The 21,876-nt window shown below is 38.8% G+C and overlaps 1 protein-coding gene across 3 annotated transcripts in view; it reads left to right on the top strand.

Annotated features, from left to right (window-relative positions):
- nr6a1a (nuclear receptor subfamily 6, group A, member 1a) overlaps positions 1 to 20,551 on the top strand; it is a 118,168-nt gene extending 97,617 nt beyond the window's left edge. For 2 of the 3 annotated variants that reach the window (XM_028458432.1, XM_028458435.1), the window contains 7 exons: positions 1,944 to 2,174; positions 3,687 to 3,742; positions 6,156 to 6,316; positions 9,690 to 9,920; positions 10,631 to 10,885; positions 12,567 to 12,913; positions 14,037 to 20,551. In XM_028458432.1, coding sequence (XP_028314233.1) covers positions 1,944 to 2,174; positions 3,687 to 3,742; positions 6,156 to 6,316; positions 9,690 to 9,920; positions 10,631 to 10,885; positions 12,567 to 12,913; positions 14,037 to 14,167 — 1,412 coding nt within the window. In that variant the 3' untranslated portion in view covers positions 14,168 to 20,551. The remainder of the gene's footprint in view (positions 1 to 1,943; positions 2,175 to 3,686; positions 3,743 to 6,155; positions 6,317 to 9,689; positions 9,921 to 10,630; positions 10,886 to 12,566; positions 12,914 to 14,036) is intronic. The other variant, XM_028458434.1, reaches the window with a different exon arrangement.
- Positions 20,552 to 21,876: the final 1,325 nt, after the last annotated feature.

The raw sequence follows: 21,876 nt of genomic DNA, 5'->3' as shown, positions 1-21,876 counted from the left end.
AACAAAGATGCACAGAAACCCACAAAGTGACTCGTAATATACACAAATACAATAGAAACCCACGAAGTGAAAATAAAATCACACAAAACGACAACAAAGATGCACAGAAACCCACAATTGCTCTTTTTCTGTGAAGTGCTCTCTCTCTCTCTCTCTCTCTCTCTCTCTCTCTCTCTCTCTCTCTCTGGACTTTGACTCTGAGACTCTGCAGGTTTGTAACTTTCCAATATTTGGCCGTATTTGAGTGAAGATAACCTGAAAACAGTTGCTCATTGATTGTCACACTAAAGACTTTAACACTGTGCACACACAAAGAGATAAAGGAAAAGTCAGGAATGCTCTGATTAAAATGGTATCCAGACTGGTTAGGAACCAGCAAGAGAAATGGCTCTAATTCAAAACATGTAATTGGTTACTTTCAAAGTTCTTTCTTTAATTTCCCAAAAAAATAAATGAAAAGAATGCTTTTTTTTATAGTAACAGAACATCATTTCACAGCCACTTGATTGTATATCTTAATACATGTTTAATACAAAATGACGACAAACAAACTTGAATTTCAACAAAATGACAGCAAAGATAAAAAAAACAACAAAAACACACAAAACAAGACAAAAAATGGCATAAAAAATACACACAAAAAACTGCACATGACTTAATAAAAACACAAAATAACAAAAGGACAACAAAGAACACACAAAATAACTTCCAAAACACAAAATGACAAAACCACACAAATGAAAACAAAACCACACAAAAAGACTAAAAAATTACTCCAAAAAACCCTCAAATAACAACAAAAAACGAAATACATAAACACATACGACTATAGCAGTAACATAAACACGCATGTGTAGCTGTGAGTGATGTATAGTTTGTTGAAGTGGGCGTGGCCGTGCTTGGCTGAAAGGAGAGCCTGTTAACCAATCGTCTCTGAATAAAACATGGCTGACACTGTTTCTGAGTTTAAGGTTAGCTTTAGATTAGCCATCCCTCATCGTTCTTCCTTCTTGCTTTTTCTGCAGCAACAGTGTTGTTTTTGGTCTGAATTATGGATTTTAATTCTTATTTTTAAAGAATTATTCCTTAATTGTGACATAAGTTGCTCTGCACAGTTTTTCTGTGATTGTGATTGGTCTGACGCTGAAATCTCCGCCCATTTTATGTAAGCGTGCACTGATCCAGGTTTGAAAACCCTGGGTTAAGTGAACGTGTTGATAACCAGCTTCGTAGTACAGGTCCTTTGAGTCATTCTGTGTCTTTGTTGTTATTTTGTGTGGTTTTGTTGGTGTTTGTATGAAGGAGCAAGTGGGTCAACAATGGATGTTGGTGTGTTTTTAAAGTCATTTTGTTAACTTGTTGTTTTTGTGTGGTTTAGTCTTTGTTTTCTGTTTTTTTCTGATTGTTTTGTGTTTTTTTTCTGATTGTTTTGTGTTTTTCTTTCTTGTTTTATGTTGCTCTCAATTTTTCTTGTCGTTTTCTTTGTTTTTTTCCTTATTTTATCAGTTTCTTGTTTTGTTTTGTGTGGTTTAGTTGTTTTATGTTTTTCTTGTTGTGTATTTGTTTTTATTCATAGTTTTATGTTTTGTCTTGTTTTCGTTGTTTTTCTTGGTAGTTTTTTGTTTTTGTTGTTTTCTTTGTTTTTCTTCATAGTTTTGTGTTATTCTTGTTTTCTTTGTTTGTAGATTTGTTTTTTTTTTGTTGTTTTGTGTGTTTCTTGTTTTCTTTATTCTTTTAGGTTTGTTTTTCTTTGTAGTTTTGTGTTTTACTTGTTGTTTTCTTTGTTTTGTGTTTTTCTTCTTTTCTTTGTTTTTCCTTGTTTTTTGTTATTCTTTTAGTTACATGTTTTTCTTGTTTTTTGAATTGTTTTTCCTTCTTGTTGTTTGTGTTTTTGAAGTCACTGTGTGCCTCTAACACTTCGCCCCTGTGCTCGTTCCGTGCAGATGACTCGGCGGACCAGCGTACGTGCCTTATCTGTGGAGACCGAGCCACCGGCCTGCACTATGGCATCATCTCCTGCGAGGGCTGCAAAGGCTTCTTCAAACGCAGCATCTGCAACAAGCGGGTGTATCGCTGCAGCCGCGACAAGAACTGCGAGATGTCGCGCAAGCAGCGCAACCGCTGCCAGTACTGCCGCCTGCTCAAGTGTCTGCAGATGGGGATGAACCGCAAAGGTAACCGACCGTCACTGTACACCCGCACACAAGGGAGGAGCCTCTTTCTGGGAGGGGGTTTGCATGTTCTCCCTGTGTTCATCTTATCACCCTGAAACATGAAGATTAGCTTTATTACGTGAATCTACCTCTTCAACCGAAAGGGTGTCGGTTAATATGAAACAAACAAATGCAATAATAAATGCAATAATGCAAAACACAATATTACAATAAACAAAAGATTTAATGTAAATGGCTTCCCTCCAGAAAACAAAAACAATTGCATATAATACTGCATAACACACATACTGGGTGGAAGTATACACTTGTTCAGAATCCTGTTTTCCAGCCATTGCTGCTGTTAATTAAATAATTTTACACACTCTCAAAATTGTCATACGACCTAAAGATGTTTTCTTTTAAATGTTTTTTATATTTAAGAAGCAAAAGCTTATCCACACCTACCCTATCACAAAACCAAAACAAGGCTTTCTAGATAATATCACAAAAAAATTAAACGAATATTACTATTTTTTACAATACACATTCAATATATATTATATCCACAAAGTTGTATATAGACATATATGCACTGTTGTGTTTCTGAAGTCATTTTGTGTACTTTGGTTGTTGCTTTAGATGCTTTTGGTTTTTTTTGGTTCAGTTTTTTTGTTTTATAGCAAGTGTTTCAGAAAATGGATTGATGGATGTTGTGTAATACAGTAGAAATGTTACAGACTGACATTGTTCCTGAATGTTACAAAGATTTAAAGTGTATTTTCTTTAAACACTGAGTTTGTGGGAGTTTACATGTTCTCCACAACTGTAAAGTTTTCCTCCTTCTGATTTTATGTAAATAATCAGTTTATGATTTAAAATAAAATCATAAAAACAGTGACTTTTGCAAGAACTAAGGATGTAATGTGACACAGCACCTTATAGAGAAAAATGTAATAAATAAATAGAGAAAAGTTGATGGACCGTCACAGACCTCTGCTGCCCCCTTGTGGTCAACATTGGTGTGCACCCCCAGTCTGTGTTGTTTCTTACTTATTATTAAACTCCTGCTGCTGGATTATAACACACACACACACACACACAGAGTAAATCAAATTATTAATGAAACATATGATAACAAACATTGTATTAAAATGATGATGAAGGTTGGACATTTTATAACCCGAAGATGAAAAAAGTATACACAACAAAATGACAATGAACAAACAAAACAACAAAATGAAGCAAAATGACAATAAAGAACACAGAGTAATTCCCAAAATACAAAATTTGGGAATAAAGAGTTGGGATTTATTTTCACTTGGAATTTTTGTTGATTGAGATTTTGTCAATGATTTTTTTAATGAATATCTCATCAACTTTTCTAATTGTTGTCCTTTGGGATTTTGTCTGTTGGGATTTATTTTTTGGGGGATTTTTTCACTTTTTTAACGAGTGGTAAGGATTTGTTTGTTTTGTTGTTTTGTGTGTTGGTGTGTAGTCATGGATTCCTCTGTTTGTTTGTGTGTCCTGCAGCGATCCGGGAGGATGGGATGCCCGGGGGGAGGAACAAAAGCATCGGGCCAGTGCAGGTTAGTGTTCCTTTTTGTGACACGTGGTGTCCTTGAGTCCGTAAGATGCATTCACAGTGAGCCATTCACTGAGAAACAGCGCTCTGCTGCTGCCGTGGTGACTAGAGCCAGCCCTGACCTCATTATATCATCAGCAGGAGGATTATTCCCTTCACCGCTTCATTATCCATCATAAACAGTCAGAAATGCACGTGACCACCGCACTCATAAGGCACCGTTTACACACACGCACATACACGCGCACACACACGCACCCAGTGTAGGAGTTATCCTTGTTCTCCTCACTGCTGATCAATGGAGCAGAGATACTCTCTCTTTCAGTCATTCACTTTCACTCATTCTCTCAAACTCTCTCTCACTTTCTCACTCACTCTCTTCCTAATTTCTCTCTCTCTCTTTCTCTGTCTCTTTTACTCACTTTTTAACTCTCTTACTCACTTTTTAACTCTCTCACTCTCTTACTTTCTCTCTCTCTCACTTTCTTTTACTCACTTTTTTTTAACTCACTTTCTAACTCTCTCAATCACTCTCTCACTCACTTTCTCTCTCATGCTCTCTCATGCTCTCTCGCTCTCTTTTACTCACTTTAACGCTCTCTCTCTCTCTCTCTCTCTTTTACTCACTTTCTAACTCTCTCACTCAGTCTCTCACTTTTTCTTTTACTCACTTTCTAACTCTCTCAATCACTCTCTCACTCACTTTCTCTCTCATGCTCTCTCTCTCTTTCTCTCTTTTACTCACTTTCTAACTCTCTCAATCACTCTATCTCTCTTACTCACTTTATAACTCTCTCTCTCTTTTACTCACTTTCTAACTCTCTCAATCACTTTCTCTCTCTCTCTCTCTTACTCACTTTCTAACTCTCTCACTCAGTCTCTCTCACTTTCTCTTTTACTCACTTTCTAACTCACTTACTCATTCACTCTCACTCTTAATCACTTTCTCTCTCACTCTTTAACTAACTCACTCACTCGCTCATTTTGCACCAAATTTTGACTTTGAAAACAAATCCAACAAAAGATAAAGTTAATTTATAATCATCAATAAACAATCTGCAGTGTGCGCGTATGATTTTGTGGGTGTTTTTTGTTAGGGATGTAACGATTCATTCAACTCCCGATACGATTCGATTCACGATACTGGGTTCACGATACGATTCTCTCACGATTTATTTTACAAAATGAGAATGTAGGAAAATGATGATTGAAAAATGTTCCTTAATTTTTTGGGGGGGAAAAAAAACTAGAAAATACTGTACTATTTGCCTTTTATATTTAATTGTCAAAATAATCCCTTGATAAACTATTCAAAACAATGCAATTTAACAAAAAATAAATCTTGAATGAAATAAATAAAGGAATAATAAAGAAATGAAGAAGCAGCTTATTATTTAAATTCTGGTTCTATAGTAAACAATGCAAAACTACATAATAGTTCCTTTTCTTATTTAAAAGTGCAACTGAAAATGTATTTTGTGCCTTAACAATTGGACTTTAAAAAATAAAATAACTGACTGTATTTACATCGGATATTTGTTTGGACCAGCAGAGGGCGCTGGTAGCCCAGTGGTCGGTTGGCATGCAGATATCCTTGCAGTGAAGAAGAGAAGCTATGCTAGCAGACAAAGCTAAGAGAAAAAAACGTGACTTTTACAGATATTCAAGTAATATTACAGATATTCTTTCGGTGATAAAGGGGTAAAGAATCATTTATGGACATGTTGAAGGTAGATGGGGGCCAGAAAGAAAGTAGTAGCAGATTCCGCCTGCTTCTACACTTTTAGACAAGAAGGATATATAGCGCCCTCGGCTGTTTAAAAAAAAGTACTGCGATTCAATTTTCAGAGCATCATTGTGAATTTTCATACCTATGAATCGATTTTTAACTGCCTTACGATTAATCGTTACATCCCTATTGTTTGTACAATTTGGTATATTTTTGCCTTTAATTAGTTTTTTCTCTATTGGAGAAACTTTTGTATTTTGTGTTGCTTCATTGCATTTGCTATCAGTGTGTTATTTTGGTATGCTACAAATGTGTTTTTGTTGTCCTTTGGCGTGTTTGAGTCATTTTGTGACTTTTTAATGTTATTTTTTGTACTTTTTTTGGTCATGTTTGGTCTAAATTTGCAGCGTTTTAAACCTACTTTATTGTTCCAGTCCATAATGTTTTTGTTAGCTTAGCATGTAGCGCCGCTGGCTGAACAGGGTAAAGGGCTAAAAAGGCGGGGCTACGTTATTGGACTATTGTTATTGAAATGAGCCGCTTTCGACTGTTAACTTTTTGTGTGTGTGTGTGTGTGTGTGTGTGTGTGTGTGTGTGTGTGTGTGTGTGTGTGTGTGTGTGTGTGTGTGTGTGTGTGTGTGTGTGTGTGTGTGTGTGTGTGTGTGTGTGTGTGTGTGTGTGTGTGTAGATCACAGAGGAGGAGATCGAGCGCATCATGTCGGGGCAGGAGTTTAAGGATGAGGCTCCCGAGCACACGTGGGGCAATAATGGCGACAGTGACCACAGCTCGCCAAGCAATGGGGCATCGGAGGGCAACCAGCCGTCGCCCGCCTCCACGCTGTCATCCAAGTGAGTCCGCCCGCCTCGCGGCGCCGATAACACGGCGTCCGTGACTCTCTAACCCAGACTCATGGTTAAGGTATTCATGAGCAGAAGAATGCCTGAGTGTGCAGCGAGCGATAGCTCACAAAGAACATTATCTGCTGTTCCTGCCGTGGAGACGAGCGCGTCGCCAAGGTCGAATATTGTCTAGGTAGAAGTATGACGACATTTATTGCAGTGTCTGTGTGTGTAAACACTGGATTTATCTGCGTGGGGGAAGAGTGGTTATCAAATCAGATCTGTGCACAAATTAACAGGTGCACACTTTAATCTGCCTCCCATAGTGCGTTTCTCTACTCATTTTGTGTTTTTTTTTTTTTCTCGTGTTGTGTGTTTTTAATATTTCTGCACTCTTTTTGTGGGTGTTTAAAAATGTTTTGTATTTTTTTTGTTGTTCTGTGTTTCTCGTTTTGAAATCCTATTCTTGCTGTATTTTTGTTGTTTTGTAGTTTTTTGGGGTTTGTGTATTTCTGAACTTAATTTGTCTGTTTTTGTTGTTGTATTGTGTATTTTTGGGATAATTTTTGTATTTTAGTTTTTTGTGTATTTTTATAGTCAGTTTTTGTTTTCATTTAGGATTTGTTTTGTTCATTTTGTCTCTTTTTGTCGTGTTGTGCTTTTGGCTCCTATATACTGTATTTTCCGGGCTATTGAACGCTGCATTGGCCTCATTCCAATAATTTTGCAATTTTCCAAGAAAAAATCCACATAAAGGCCACACCATCACATAAACCGCACTCTATTGGCTGATGAGGGTCCATTCAAACGACTCCGCCAATCAGAACAGGCAGGAAGGCAGGTTGCTGTGCTCCTGTTTTTGTATATTCCCGTGTATTCTCCTCCTCACTGCCAGCGTTTGCATATCAGTCCATTTATAGCTTTTTATGGAATTATCAGCCTTTGGAGTGATCAGGGCAAGTCTGGACAGAGTCAGAATCCGGACACGATAGCTTCTGAACAAACGTAACGTGGTAATCATAAACCGGCTGATTACTTTACCCAGAGTGTTTCAATGCTCTCTCTCTTTCCGTGTGCGCGTATGGGGGGTGGATCGCTTCTAATTCATGTGCACCAGTCTATTAAACACGTAAACGAACGCGTACCCTGCACCTGCACGTCTGTACGTTTGATCTACATTTCCCATAGACTTACACAGGCGCAATGCACAAGTCACGTCTGCATGTGTGCTTTAATGTGCATACACATTAAAGCGTATGCACACCTACGCCACACCTGGATGTGCACCTAACAAACATTAATATATTAGTCACATGTAGGCGCAGGTGTGGCGTGAATGAAGCTATAGCGATCAGGCGCGCTTCACTATCGATCACTGTCTGTGTGACATGTAAACACTTAGAAAAAAATTGTTAGGCGAGCAGGCGTTTATACGCTTGCAAGTCAGTAAGTGTGTGTGTGTGAGTGAATAACGGACCACCATTTAGTCCTGTTACAGTCTGTGTCACGACACCAGTCCATAGAGTGGTCGTGACTGTAGTGTTATGCTCTGAGTCAGATCGTTGCTGTGATTGGACAGGATACAGACTCAACACTCACACACACTTGCTGACGTGCACACATGTACACGCCTGCACGCTTAAGCGCCTAACAATTTTTTCTAACTATTTACATGTCATGTAGACGGTGATCGACAGTGAAGGGCACCTGATCGCTATAGCTTCACTCACGCCACACCTGGCAGGCAGGCCGGTACACGTGCGTTAGACTGGTGCGCATGAATTTAGAAGCAATCCACCCCCCATACGTGCGTGTGTGCGCGTGTCACAGTCCTGTGTATGATCGCTCCTGATTTGACAACTTAATGGCATTTATTAATTCCTACTATTAAAAACTGGCTGAAATATCTTACATTTTAAACCTTATTGTACTTTTTATTTGCTCGTCCCACTGTAAAGCATACAAGCCTAGCATCGCTCCACAAACTTCCATTTATTACCAGTATTTGATTTTTATTTAAACAATCAACAACCTTATTTTATGTATATAGTAAAACAAGTATTCACTAGCTCAATGCAATTTCCATTGGCTGTTACAGTTCAGTCATTCCACTGTAGGGGTGACTGTCAGTAATATTCTGCCTCTTGACATGTGTGCGACTGACTGAAAAATCCACACATAGAGTGAACCGCCACATTGGCCACACCCTCAACTTTAAAGGAAAAAAATTGTGTTCGATACGCCGCTAAATATGTTAGTCTTTTGTGTTGTCATCTTTTTGTTTTTTTGTTTCCATTGTGTTGCTGTTGTTTTGTGTATTTTTGCCATTTTGCATGTTTTCAGTGTGATTTTGTTTCTTGCTGTCATTTTGTGGTTTGTCATTTTTTGTGTTTTTTGTTAAGTGTGTGTTTATTTTTGTTTTGTGTATTTTGTTGTTTTTTTTTCCCGTTGTAGATTTCTGTTTTGTTATTATTTTGTGTCTTTCGTCATTGTCTGTGTAAATGTCATTTTGTGTATTTTTAGTGGGGGGTTTTTTTGTCCCTTGTTGACATTTTGTGTGTTTCTGTTGTTTGATTGCGTGTGCGAATGTGTTGCTTTGGACAAACCCTGTCTCTGTGTGAGTCAGTCTGTGTATAAGCAGTGTGCGTCTGTGTGAAGGAACAGTTGTTGATTTAACAAGTAACACAGTTTAGTCTGCACAGAGAGTTGGTGGGAACGGGAACACACACATATACACACACACACACACACACGACCAGTGGCACCAGGGTTGGGGTCAATTATAATTGTAATTACATATGACATGAAGACAATTTTAATCTAAATTGAAAAAATATGTTGCCATTGTAATCGTAATTGGATTCTATAAAACCTGTAATTAAATTGTAATTAAACACAAAACTGGGGAACTATGTTACAGTTGTATGGCTTATACACATGTAATTAATAAATTTTAATATACAAAAGAAGTTAACAGAAAGCTAACAAGAGAGAGGTTACATTTTATGGGCATATTCATTAAACGCTTAGTAATTGTGATTAATTGTAATTGAACTTTAGTAATTCAGAATGTAATTGTATTTGACTTTCAGGGGAAAAATAATATTACTATAATAGTAATTGGATAGAAAAAAATGCCTACGTAATCGTAATTGAGCATGGATAATTGAATACGTATTTGTAATTTTAAATGTAATTGACTCCAACCTTGAGTGGCAGTAACTATAAAGAGATTTAAAAACAGCCTTTCCCACTTCCTGTCACATGACGACTACTGACGTAAACGTGTCTGAAGGCGGAGAGAGTTATTGATAATACAGACGCTAAATGCTGAGAAAAGTAAGAGCTAATGATTAGCCGTTAATTCTGTGGCTTCCTGCAGCCGCTCTGTGGAGATGAACGGCTACACGGCGGCGCTCAGGGACCAGTACATCAACACGTCCATGTCCACACACTACCAGCTGCTGCCTCACCTCTTCACCTACGCTGCCCAGTCGGGCCTGTTGGCGCCGCAGCCACGCAGCCTCTACCCACAATCCCACCCTCTGGTGCTGCAGCTGGTGGGTGCCGAGGACCTCACCCCGCTGACCACGCCCATGCTCATTGAGGACGGGTGAGTGTGTTAGTCACCAGGTAACACATTCACCAGTTGGTTTCAAACACCACTGAGAGTCAGACATTTACTCCCACGACTGCAAACTAGTCGGTACTCAACGGCAGAGTTACAATACTGTCTATGTCCTTTATTACTTTTTTTTGTCAATTTGTGTGTTTTTTTTTTTTTTTTTTAATTCTCAAGTATTATTCCTGTCCTTTTGTCTATTTTTGTTATGTCTGTGGTTTTTGCTTGTTTTGTGCCTTTTTTAATTTGGATTTTTGTTGTGTGTATTTTTGTTGTCACTTTGTTTTCTTCTGGTTGTTTTGTTTTTTTGTGTATTTTTGGAGTCATTTTGTCTATTTTATTGTTTTGTCTCCAAGTCCTATTGAATAGTTTTGTTGTTTTTGTCTGCTTTCATAGTTGATTTGTTCATTTATGTTGTCATTTTGTGTGTTGTTGGTGCTACTTTTTCTATTGTTGTAATATTTTGTCATTGTGTGTTTTTTTTTGTTGTCATTTTATATATTTTTGTGCTTTTGGTATGTTGCGTTTCTTGTTTTGTTTTTGTAATTTTCTGGGCCTTTGTGTGTGTGTGTGTGTTTTTTTTAAAGATATTTATTCTGTTCTGTGAGCACAGAGGTCATGCTCACAGCCTGTCTTTATACCAGCTTAGTTAGTTGCAGTGTGTTTCTGACGCTAACGCGCACACCCTCGGCCCCGTGCAGCTACCGGGTCACCCAGGTGGAGCTGTTCGCCCTGCTGTGCCGTCTGGCCGACGAGCTGCTGTTCCGACAGATCGCGTGGATCAAGAAGCTGCCGTTCTTCTGCGAGCTGTCCATCGAGGACTACACCTGCCTGCTGAGCTCCACCTGGCAGGAGCTCATTCTGCTGGCCTGCCTCACCATCTACAGCGCTCAGATCTTTGGAGACCTCGCCGACGTCACCGCCAAGTACACGCCCTCCGATGATGAGCTGCAGGGGTAAGCCACGCCCAACTCCGTCTGCGCATTCCATCAATCCGTCCATCCTTCTACCCATCCATTAATTTGTCCGTCCATCCATCTATCACTCAATTTGTCCATCCATGCATTCATCCGTCCATCCATCCATCCATTTGTCCATTCTTTAGTCTATCATCTGTCCATCCATCCATTCATCCATCCATCCATTAATCAGTCCTTCCATCCAGTCCTCCATGCATCCATCTGTTCATTACACAAAACAACAATAACACAAAATTACTTCAAAAACATCCTTCCTGTGTTCCTGTGTGTGTGTGTGTGTGTGTGTGTGTGTGTGTGTGTGTGTGCGTGTGCGTGTGCGTGTGTGTGCGCGTGCGCGCGCAGGCTGAGTGATGGACAGCAGATAGAAGTCAGACTCTTTTCTTTTATGGTTTGTGTGAACGTAGGCCATGTGTCATGCTTCGTAATTACACCTCCGTCTTCCTCCTCATCCTCACAGTGAGCGGCTCTTGATATGATACGGTTTGGTCTGCTCATTGTTGGCTGAGTTCCAGGGAAGCGGCCCATGAACACGACTCCTCCTCAGGACGGCGCTGTGGCTAGCACCGCCGCCACGGAAACGGCTTCCTCCGCCCTCTGCGGTGTAAATCAGGCCACAGTTATCTGACCCTGTGACACAGTTCCTGTGAATATACGGCGCAGCTCGGCCGCTGCGGTCAATTTGGCTGTAGTTCACGTGCTTGAGGAGGGTACGGCTGATTTACAGCGACAGCGCTACAGTCTGAGGGAGAGATTAGAGGAGAGAGGATTGAGCTTTGATGAGGAGAATTAAACTTTATGGATCTGTGAGTGCTTCAGAGAGCTGCTGCTCTGCTCCGGCAGCCAAGTGTGGAGGCTGAAGATAAAGTGAGGAGCTGTGGACACGACACCACTGAAGTGTGTACAAAAATGACCACAAAATGACTACTTACCACAAGAACAAAAACAGAAAAATGACAAATGAAAAACTCATATTACTGAAAAATACACAAACGCATAAAAACATCAACAGAAAAACAAAATGACCACAAAAATGCACAAAACAACAAAAGCACACAAAACATAAACACACAAACACCTAAAACAACAACAGAAATACCCAAACTCACAACAAAAACAAAAACGCACTAAACAACAAAAACGCAATTACAAAAAATAAAAATATAGAAGCACAATAACAATAACAATAACACGACAACAGCATTACAAGCACAAAACAACAAAAACACACTAAATGACAACAACAGATAACAGCAAAGACACAAACGACAACAAAAAATGCAAACTGACACATTAAATAGATACCCAGAGAAGTTAAAACATATTTAAGTTTCTTTCTTCCTCGCATAAAAAGGTGCTGTTAAATTATGTTGTAAGTAAGGAATATGAACCCGTTGCTGCTCAGACTGTCAGAAGAAATCCTAAAAGATGTGGAAGAGACGTTTTTTCATCTTTGCAGTTAAACAGCTGTTGATGTGTCTTCATGGAGCATTTAGTTCATGTTTTTACATTTATTTGTTTTACTTTGACAGGACACATTCACTTTTTTCCACTAATGTTATTTAAAACATAAAAATGTATTTACAAAGCTGTTGATCTTGCTTTGTTATAACTTATCTCCTGACCTGCTTAACGTGTGTGTGTGTGTCCGTGTCCTCAGGTTCAGTGAGGACGGAATGGAAGTGATGGAGAGATTGATCTATCTCTTCCGTAAGTTCCACCAGCTGAAGATCAGCAACGAGGAGTACGCCTGCATGAAGGCCATCAACTTCCTCAACCAAGGTAACAGCCTCCGTCCTGACCCGGCCGGGCGTCCCCCAGCGTCCTCTCTGACTCCCGCCTCGTCCTCCGCAGACATCAGAGGGCTGTCCAACGTCTCCCAGCTGGAGCAGCTGAACAAGCGTTACTGGTACGTGTGCCAGGATTACGCCGAGTACAAGTATCCGCACCAGCCCAAACGCTTCCCTGAGATTATGATGTGTCTGCCAGAGATTCGCTGCATCGCAGGTAAGGACTCGCCTCACACACGTCATGGTTATACGTATCAGTGAGATTTGGCGGTTTGCCGATGACACTCTGGTTTATTATCTGCTAGTAAAGCTGCTTAGGTGGAAACAATGATAAATTCAGATGTTAAACATGAGACATAACAAAACTGATGATTCAAAGTGCATATGTCACCATTTTTTATGTTGATGCTAAATGCAAGAAGACATTATAAATACTGCCCATCATAACGTTAAATTTAGCATTTTAATGTTGCTCGTCGTGCATCGTTGTTCTGCTTTTTAGAGAATAAACATAAATGCATTGTTACCCACCAAGAAGATGCAATAGCTCACTGCGACGATGTCTACAGAGTTTGATAGCATCATTATTATTATTATTATTATTATTATTATTATTATTATTATTATTATTAATAAACCAATTACTCTCAAAGATGCCTTCATGCTGTGTAAGAGCTCACTGTAAGAAGCTTTCTGACAATGGAGGTTCCTTATTTAAAAAGGAGTCAGAGACATAATTTTGTCGGGCCACAGAATTCATCACCATCATTCAACACCTATCTACGACTAGTCATAGACAGTTGTTGTGATGAATTCCGTGTCTTAAGTCATTTAGCACTATTTTTACCAGATGTCATCATGATATTTTCCTAGAGTATGATAGTGTTGAAAGCATAAGATGTCAAAAAATATAAAATTGGTGACAATTACGCCTTAAGTCACTCCTGCTAAAGTTGCAATATTGCAACGAAGTTCGTTGTTGAATATACAGAGTCATAACTTCAAAAATAATTCATGTTGAATACCGATACATTTAGTGTTTTTTTTTTTTGTAAGTGTTTATTTTTGGTTTTTTTAAATTCTCATTATCTGTAGTATGTTGACATTTATTTTAAATTTTTTTATTCAGTTATCTGTTGGTTTATTTATTTTTAAATAATATAGATTACATTTGTTTGGTTTTATGGGTTTATAAAATTAGTCGTTTTCTTCAAAAGCCACCAAAACTGTCTTTTTTGTTTTGTGGTGGTTTTTATTTACTATTCTAACAATATTTCACAGTTTTTCTTGTTGTCTACTGCTGTCTGTTCGTGTAAATAACATTGTGCGTGCTTGCACAGGGAAGCTGGTGAACGTCCCGTTGGAGCAGCTTCCCCTCTTGTTCAAAGCAGTCCTGCACTCTTGCAAATCCAGCCTGAGCAGCTACCGGAGCGGCCCGTCGCCCTGCGTCACTGCATCCGCCGGAAACTGACCCTACCCCGGTGGCCGTCCGAGCCGTGGGGTAGGGGTGGCCGCCCAGCCGCTCCTCTATATGAATGTGACAGCAGATAGTTAGGTTTTCTTTTCTTGTTGTTTTCTTGTAACTTGTTTTCTTGATCTATTTATTACACGACAGAGCTGAATGTATGCTGATTTACACTGTGCACATGCTTCTGTACAAAAGCAAATGCTTGAAGACGCATCGGTCTGTGGAGTTTACAAGTGTGTTTCCTGTTTGCTCGACGTGTCCGTGTTGCCATTGGTAGAGTTAGACTTTAAAAGAGTTTATTTTATTCGAACGCGGCAGTGAGACACGAGTGTTTTATTGAGACTACCTCAGGAAAACGTTGCTGCCACGTTCAGGGACCTTTTCTCGCTGTCAAACGAAGAGTTGGACGCCTTGGCGAACTTGGCGACACTCAGAGTTTTTTTTAGCAAAGTTCACCCTGCTTATGGGAGGCGGTCTTAACAGTTTTACATTCCATGAGTTCAGGCGACAGTTGTCGGATGTGCGGGATCACTAGAAAAAAAAGGAGCATACGGGTATTTTTTACAATCATAGACGGGGATGTAAGGCTTTATGAATGCAGGGGAACGGGAGGAGATCTCGGTTTGCTCTATTAGCGTTTTACTTTTTGACCAAAATCTTATGCAATGATATTTTTCGCTGGGTGGAGAGCTGACAGCTCAACTAGAAAAATAACACTCTCTCCTGTCGATGAAGGCTCAGGATGAGAAATGAATCAGTCTGCTGCAGAGGGAAAGCTCAGGCGCGTCGCCCGAATTCGCACTAAGGCACGCAAATCATCCGGGAAATGGACATACTGTGTATATCTACTCGCCGTTTCCTCCTCCCACATTTGGAGGCTCCTTCAGGCTGTGCTTGGACTTTCTTACACATGCAGGTATATTTAGCAAAAGATTGCCCATTACAGAATCTACCTGTTCTCCGCACTGTCCTTGTGGTCCAAGGGGACTGTTTGTAGACTTCTCAGCATATGCAACACACTGGTTTGGTTTTGTTTAAATATTTTTCCAATCAAACAATACTGAGGTGTTTTTCTAGCCAAAGAAAAAGATGATTGCAATTTAATACAACTGGCACACAATCTACGTGTCCTCCACACTCTCCTCGGGGTCCAAGGCAGTCCTGGGACTGTTGGTGTTACTTTGTTTTGCATTGGCCATACATTTTTATCATACCATCAAACAACAGCACCAACGAATAAGTCTTTTTAATACCTCTTTGACACACTTTTCCTGTTCTCCACACTTTCCGTGGGGTCCAAGGGGACGATTGTAAGTATTTTTTCGGCATTTTTTGCAATTGTAACACACTTGTTAGGTTTTTATTACTTGCTTATTGCTTATTTACTTGCTTATTGCTTACTTTCCAATCAAACTACAACAGGGTGTGTTTCCCACACTAGATTGCGACAATCATTCTCTGCACTGATCTGACGCTAAGCACAGAATCTTCCTGTTCTCCACACTCTCCTTGGGTTCCAAAGTAATCTTTGGACAGTTTATTTATTGGCTTTACAACACACTTTTTCCAGTCAAACTTAACCATACTTTATTCCTAGCCAAAGAACAAAGACTCGTTTTTATGATGTTTATGACAGTATTTTCCTCAGATCAGTACTCTCCTTGGAGTTCAAGGCCCTAAGATAATTATATGATTTTGTTTTTGCATGTGAAATATATTTGCTTAATTTTTGTTAAATTAGTTTTCCCATTAAACTACACCAGGTTTTTTTTGTCAAGTGCAAGTTTGCAACATTTATTCTCTGCACAGATCTTGCACCAAGCACAGGATCTTCCTGTTCGCCGCCCTATCCTTGGGGTCCACGGAACTCCTGTGACAGTATTTTTGCTCATTTGCAACACAACCTTTTGTTTTCTATTGAATTACTTAAAAAAACAACCAAACCAAAGTGTTTTCCATCAAAATACCAAAGACTACACATTTTTAGTGTAATTATGACCAAATCTTCTACTTCTCCACATTCTCCTTGGGGTTCAGGGCACTCCCAGAATTGTTTGACTGTAAACACACCCTGCTGTAGTTTGATAGGAAAATTGATTACACAAACACCCTTTTAAATGCATTTCTAACACACCCTGTTCTCCACACTCTCCTCGAGGTCCAAGGCCTCCTTCGACTGTGAGGGGTTTGTTCAGCTTATGCAAAAAACTTAAGTAGAGTTCTACCATAGTGGATTTGTAACACTAGTTTTCAACATTCATTTTCTGCACGTATCTTACACTATGCACAGAATCCTCCTGTTCTCCACTCTCTCCTCGGGGTCCAAGACATTTCTTGGCCTAGCTAGTTTTTCTGCATTTGCAACACATTTGAATTATATTTCAAGAATATGTTTGTAGCAGTGGTTTAATTACTGTCTTTGCACGTAGCACAGCCTGAAGTCGCCCCTGTTGCTCAGACGTTATCGCGTCTTTCTGGGTCCAATCAGAGTTTTGCACAGACCCAGGACCGGTAGCGGTTTAACCGTGTCTACGATCCCCTGCCATTTTGCTAACCCTCTGCGATGGACATGCACATTGTGTAGAAAGAGTGGCCATAGAAAGATAGTCTTTATTTTTGAAGTATGAGATGATCATTTCAGACCGTGTGAAGTGTCTTCTTGGACTCTTCTTTACCGATTCTCATGACGTACGACCGATTTTTAAAATGCAGTCCTCGCAACAACTCAACAACTTTTTTTTGCACATGACGGTGAGGTCGGGAGACCTTTGACCCCCCTGCTGTGCTCCTCTCTCGCAGGTCCCTGCCGGCCTGATCTAAACAGGGTAAAGTGAGTGTTATGTATGGCATTCAGGAGTTCCTCAGCAACCATGCTGGCGTTCTCATAGTGATAGTAGTCGTAGGTTTCAGGACATCGTAGGTCCTTGTATAGACAAGTGTTTTTTTTTCCCACTTTTAATTTCTCGTTTCTGGAAGGTCAAACACGCCTTTCTCCATCTTTTGATTTTTTTAAAGACATTTTCATGTATTTGTAGTGTTTGTGAATTTTGGGTTTTTTGTTCTTTCTCACATATTCATTGTCTTTTTTTGGAGTGAAGACAACCCTCTTGAATGTTATATTTTTGGGACACATTCTCAAATGTGTGATTTTATTAAAGGAAATGTTACTCAGGTGATGTCAGTGGCAGCGTTTTTTTAATGGGTTGCACTGACATTTTTGAGCTTTTTTCTTGTGTGATTTGGTGTTGCCAGTATGAAGTGACACGTGATGCTTATCAGACTTTTGTGGCTAAAGGGTTTTTCCACCAAATTGAAATGAGAAACAACACTTGCCTCGGTGTGGCATCCACTCTCGCACTCACAATGCAAACAATGAACGTCTTCATCGCTCCATCTGTCATTGGATGAAATAAGAATAGAGAACACAGAAAAACCAAAGAGTCAATCTACTACAATCTGTCTGTTTAGTTCCCCTTTATGTGGACATGTAAACATGCGCCTGAGATGTTAACGCATTTTCAGTAAATTTGGCTCAAATTTGTAAACGCAATCCTAAATTATGATATAATGTTAAATATAATGTATTTTTACGAAGATGACTTGGAGTTTAATCATCTGAGGTTTAAACATTATGCTAAGGACAAACATTAAAATGTCTTCATGTGCCACCTTGTGTCATTAAGTGGACACTTAACAAAAGGTTTAATATGAAACGTCTAATATATACTGAGTCATGGTTTAATTTTTACATATTTCTTCTGACGTTGAGGGATTTTTTTTTCCCTCTCTTTTTAAAGTTACTCCTACGACAAACTGTAGACTGGTGTCTTCTTCATGCTTCACCTTGTGACAGTATATTGAATTACAATTAAGATTATTGTCGCTCAAATTTTGTCATGATTAAATTTTAACGTGTTTGTACCAGTGTTAAGTTAGTTTTATCATCTATGATTCAAACGCTTCTCTGAGGACATACTGTATTAAGACATTTAATTGCAGCATTTTGTGACACTAGGTGGAATTGCAATACACAGGGAAGGCTGTTATGATTTTGAATTTGTGTACAATCTCAGACTACGTCCTGATTTATGTCTTAGTTATCTTTATCCTTTCTGCGTTTAAAATTGGTTGATATTGTTACATACGGTCGTTATTGAAATGTATCATTTTTCTACTTGCGATAAATTCCATTTTGCATTACTAAGTGGAATTACAATTACAAAGGCTAGCTAGTCATTCAAAAATGTCACACACATGGATTTCAGCTGTATCTTTTGAGTCAGTGTCCAAAAGTTTAAACCAAAAAAAAAAAACCACGTTGTGCCTTTAACGTAACCCTGGTACACCACTTTACCATCTTAGGTGTGGTTTTTTCCAGCTTTGGTGGATTAACCCTTGAAACCACGAAAACTCAGGGATATGTACGTTTTTATGGCAAAAGTCTGAGGAGTGTTTAGTGGTATTTGAAGGAGGAGGAGTCTCCCTAACCTGGATTCTTGGCCACTGCCGGAGGAATGCTGTGAGATCTGAACGTGGCTCAGGATCTGAGGAGGACTCTCCTCCTCCTCCTTTGCTGACCCACACCAAACTCTGACTCCTGTTTTTTTAACGCACACATGAAGTCCGTTTTATTTGCAGTGCGTGTATTTGATGTGTGCAGACAAAGGAAATGTCATTTGCAATTTCTGTACCAAAACCGAAACTACCTCGTTTGTTTTATTTTGATCATTGCATTATTTATTGGTTTGCACCAATGTTCTGTTTGTGACCTCTCAGGTTGATATCATTTAAAGGAAAACGTGTTGCCTCATGTTCTTCTTCTTCTACCTCAGGCGTGCGATCACCGCTCTTCTACCTCGCTCCTCCGTTTGTTTTGAATTTGCGTCGTCGTGTACGTTTCACTCTTTTCTCTGTTATCTGTGAATCCAATACCAAAGATGGGAAAATGTCAATGACAATGTCAGTGTGCTGATTGTACGTTCATGTGACGCCTTATCTAAAAGCGTCTTTATCTGGTGAACGGCTGTTTGCTGTGTGCACTGTAGTCGTGTGTGTGTGTGTGTGTGTGTGTGTGTGTGTGTTGTGCTCAGTGATGGCTACTTTAAGGCGATGTGAAGCACCAGCCTCCATCCCCACGTCTCATCTTGTTTACAACCTTGTTTACGTCTTGTTTACATGCTTATCTCGGCGCGTGTGACCCTGACACCGTGGCACGCGACCACAGACGGGCCGCGGCGTCCTTATCAACCAAGGGTTGGACTTGCATGACACAGGGCGGGATGACACAGAGTCTTTTCGGTACACGAGCTGAGGCTGATCAGGTTGGAGCAAAAATCCATTTTTAAAAAATCCTGATAAAACCAAACAGTGTGACCCCACAAACGGCAGAAATAGGGTCAACGTCATTAAACGCGTACATGCATACTTTCACAGGTTTCAGTGTTCATGACCAGGAAGGCTCGGTTTGATAGATTTAAACTTCGTTTATATTGAATTTCTACTTACATTTGCCAATATTTCAAAATAAAAGTTCCATTTGAGACAGATATTCACATTTATGTCAAATCACAAATATATTTACAATGGAGTTTTGATATTTAGAAATTCCTTAATGTTTTAATTATATTTAAAGTAGATTTTAAGTTTAGGTGTTTATGGCACAAATGGTTTTTATATGTTTATATACATGCATATCTGCCGCCGTTCCTCAATGGTTCAGAATTCCCCCAAAAATGAAGAAATTGTTTAATTTAGTTTCAAAATAAAGGTACATTTGAAGCGAAATTCCACATATATGTAAGTCTGCAAAAGTTTTTTTTTTAAATACACTTTTACTAATATTTTTGGATTCTATTTCATTCCTTCATGTTCGATGATATTTACTTTAAAACAGTAGTTTTGGTCTAAATTTCATTGCCGGTCTTCAATTTATAGAAGTGTCCGTTTGGTCTCAGGTTTGTTTAGAATAACATTTTTGGCAGTTTTACTTTTCTAAAGATCATTTTTTTTTAAGCCGTTTTGCCAAAATTAGACCTGAAAATATCAAACAGTGGAGTAGAGAAACCATAAGGATGGTATAGGGTGGGAATTGCTCTCGAGGTGACGTTCAGATGTGATTAAATGATGTTTTTGTGGTTACACTGTTTAACAAACAGGAGAAATGAATGTAGTCTGCACACTTTGATTTTGCTCAGCATCCAAACCTGCTTCAGTGCTCGTGAATGTGAGAATTCTGTAAGTTCTGCCTCTAAAGTTTTGAATTGGACACCTTTAAAAAAGGGCAGATTGAATGTAAAAGGTTTCTGCAGTGTAAGTGTGTGCGAGTTTGTGTGTGTGTTGAGGAATCTCAGGGAATGAGACGTGTGTGTCCGCGCTGCCGTCCGTCCTTTGTCTGCCTGGTTACTATGACTACCTGTGATGATGAAATGTGATCATTTTGTGTTAAAGCATGTTTAGAAAGTGTTAGAGCTCCAAATAAATGTGAACTGTTACCAAATCAACCACAACACCGCCGTGTCAGTTTGTGACCAGGACAAAACACACACACACCAGGGTTGGGCTCAATTACATTTTTTAATCACAATTACATCATACACAACTCAATTACGTTTATGGTGACTGATCATTTTTCCAATTCCAATTAATTTTCCTCTGAAAGTCAACTACAATTAAGTTTTCAATTTCAATCAATAACAATTATGAGTCTAAAATAAATAAGCCCATTAAACGTAACCTTCCACTTGTGTTAGCTTTCTGTTAGCATCTTTTATGATAACGTGTCAGTTTTGACCCATGTATAAAATCAGCTGTAAAATACGCTAAAAATATTATCTATCATGTAATATGATTCTCATCTCTTGGTTACCTTGTTAAGCTTCATTATCAATGAAAATATTGGTATTAATATTTTAGGTGTGAGCGTCTGAGCCTGTTTTCTGTCAGTACAACCCTAGATGTAATTTATTTTACTTTTTTAGAACTTATAAAATCATCTTTAAGAGAAGTGACAGGTAAATTTAATATGAAACATATTTTAATGTTTGTTAAATACGTACTTAAGCCATAGAACGTATCATGGTTCCCCAGTTTTACGTGTAATTAAATTTGAGTTTTTATTGAGTTTCCATGACAAATACAATTGCAAAGTACATTTTCTGAGCTCAATTACAGTACGTTTTTTAATTACAATGCTAATTTTGCCATAATTGTCAATTACACGATTACAATTATAAATGACCCTGACACACACACACAGTCTGATGGACTATTCACATGTTTATGTATCGTTTCTTTCAAAAAGTCAACAAAGACTCTCAATCACAAAACAGATTCCTTAAAGATTATAAAATTAATAGAAAATAATAGCTGCATAATATTTATTGAGTTATAATGATCACAATAAAAACTAATCATTCATTACTGCAGCAGCACAAATCCAGTAAGTGACTTCACTTAACACACGTATAGATTTGAATATAAAACAACATGAATCTGTGAATCTCATTTTTATTTTATCAAAAAATCCCAAACTAAATGTTTTCCATAAAAGTCTGAAAACCAAAGATTTAATGTGAAATGAATAAATAAACTGAAACTAGAATAAGACTAATGATGTTGTGTGTTTGTGTTAACATGGAACACACACACAGGTTATCTGGGTGAGTGATGGATTTCAGACGCTGATTGCATCATGAGTGGAAGAGGAATCACTT

This window comes from Gouania willdenowi, chromosome 9 (genome assembly GCF_900634775.1).
Source record: "Gouania willdenowi chromosome 9, fGouWil2.1, whole genome shotgun sequence".
Classification (NCBI taxonomy): Eukaryota; Metazoa; Chordata; class Actinopteri; order Blenniiformes; family Gobiesocidae; genus Gouania; species Gouania willdenowi.
This window is presented reverse-complemented; position numbering and strand designations above follow the sequence as displayed.